A 2,083-nucleotide genomic window follows, 5' to 3' on the forward strand; every position below is an offset into this window, starting at 1 on the left:
CCCCCCCCCCCCCCACCCCCACCATCTCGATATCGTATGGAGAAACCCAAACAAAGTGGCAGACTTCAAGGGATAAGGTGATTTGTGTAACTCAGAGCTAATTCCTTTTGACTGTTGCTTGAGCTAGTTTACATTTTCAAGCAAATTCCATCTACCAACGTAGTTCCAAATTGAGTAGCTCTATAGGAACTCTTCTTTTGGGTGCAACTTACCTTATATTGACACCACCACGGCACTACCCCCACCTATCCCCTTGCCTTCTTGCTCACACCATTCTCAGTCTTCACAATTACAATTAGGTATGGTTTCCTTAACCCAACAACACATGACCTCCACTAGCCTTTGTAGCCTTGAGGATTATATATATAATGTTATATTATTGATAATTTATTATTGGTGAAGGGATAGGCATGCCTCCTGCTTCAGGTAAGCTAGCGGGCGGTAGGCACATGGGAGGGGAGATTAAAGGAGGGCAATGGGTCTTTTTACTAAGAGGGAGAGAGAGGCAGACACAGGCTGGGCACCCTGGCGGCGTACCCAACCTTCACCTTTATTATTTTATATGACATATAATGATATATATTATATAAGGGCAATTGTTTTCTCCCTTTTGTGCCTGGGCGTAGGACATTCATGTGTCCCACATTGAAAACTTTGTTCTATATAATAATATTATATAATATAGGGGAAAAGGCTAGGCACCTTGCTGGGCTGCCCAACCATGTGTCTCCCTCTCTCCTCCTCCTAGTGAAATGTCCCCCTGCTCATAGTTGTCCCTCCTCTTATGTATCTGTTGCCCACTAGCTTACTTGGAGCGGGTAGCATGCCAAACCTTTGCCTTATAATGTAATATATAGTATAAAACGAAGGCTTTTGTTTGCATAATATAATATTATAGGTCAAGGGTTTCCTCCAACGCACGAGTACTAATTCATGCAAAAGGAGGAAGCCCCATTTTGAATCTTACAATAGGGGGTTTAGGAGAGCGTTGGGGGGTGAGGGAAGGGGACCACACACGTCTTGGTGTGCAATTGGCTCCACACACGTTGTGTGCAACCTTTTCCCAATATTGTATATAATATAATATGATGGGAGAAAACATGCTGCCTGGCCACGTGGCTATTGAGCTAGCGCCTGGGCCAGTGGAAGCACAAATATAGGCATCTGACAAGAGTCTTTTCTTGGTGCGCCCTGTGTATGGGCATTGAGTATGTAATTGGGTAGTGTTCTTTTTGTCATATATAATATAGTATAATATATTACAATAGAGGGTTTAGCAAAGCCTTCCTTTGCATCTCCCCATCCCTTGCAATTTCAAATGGAAATGTTTGTATTTACCATTTTACCCCGACTTAGCATCCAAATTAGCACATGTTCATCAAACATCCGGCACATAAACAGATGTAAACAGTTTGCGCAAATAAATCATAACACCTCTTTATGAATTTATTGGTATATTGATTTATATTAATGAGAAATAGGGGACAATCATACCTAATGCCTCTAATAATGTTCTTGTGTTGGATAAAAAAGGTTTAAACTATATCAAAGAAAGACTTGAGCAATTTTTTTCCAACTTATCATGTATAGTATATGTTGATGACTTACTTTTTCCTCTTTTGTAATGCTGTAAATGCTTATCATTACCTGCATTTTCCTCCCTTGATTCACTGCATCATCTATGGTGGTGTGTGTATTGTGTGTTTTTTAATTTTAGTTGGGCTGTTCAGCCTGTTCTATATGCGTAGATTATATGTTTTAGGGTTTGTGATTGATGAAATATTTTCGTTTCCTTTTGCTAGGAGGAGGCTGCGGCTGTAAAGGCTGCTGGCAAGGCATGGTATCAGACGATGATATCAGATTCTGACTACACAGAGTTCGATAATTTCACGAAATGGCTTGGTGTATCCCAGTAATGAGTGCTCTCTTAGTCAAGGCATTTGGAATTCAGTTACCATTTTCTGTTTTTTGTTGGGAACTTGCATTGGAAGCTCGTCAATATTTTCTCTCATATTTATTAGATGGAAAACGTGAACATAGAAGACATGAATTTGGGTATATTGGTTTTGCCCCCCCCCCCCCC

General features: G+C 40.8%; 1 protein-coding gene across 1 annotated transcript in view; it reads left to right on the plus strand.

Annotated features, from left to right (window-relative positions):
- The window catches only part of LOC122086993 (60S ribosomal protein L4-1), a 4,814-nt gene extending 2,756 nt beyond the window's left edge, over window positions 1-2,058 (plus strand). Inside the window, exon 2 of the mRNA XM_042655937.1 lies at window positions 1,803-2,058. Within this exon, the coding sequence (XP_042511871.1) occupies window positions 1,803-1,916 (114 nt within the window). The 3' untranslated portion in view covers window positions 1,917-2,058. The remainder of the gene's footprint in view (window positions 1-1,802) is intronic.
- Window positions 2,059-2,083: the final 25 nt, after the last annotated feature.

Source organism: Macadamia integrifolia, chromosome 8, assembly GCF_013358625.1.
Source record: "Macadamia integrifolia cultivar HAES 741 chromosome 8, SCU_Mint_v3, whole genome shotgun sequence".
In the NCBI taxonomy this organism is placed as follows: Eukaryota; Viridiplantae; Streptophyta; class Magnoliopsida; order Proteales; family Proteaceae; genus Macadamia; species Macadamia integrifolia.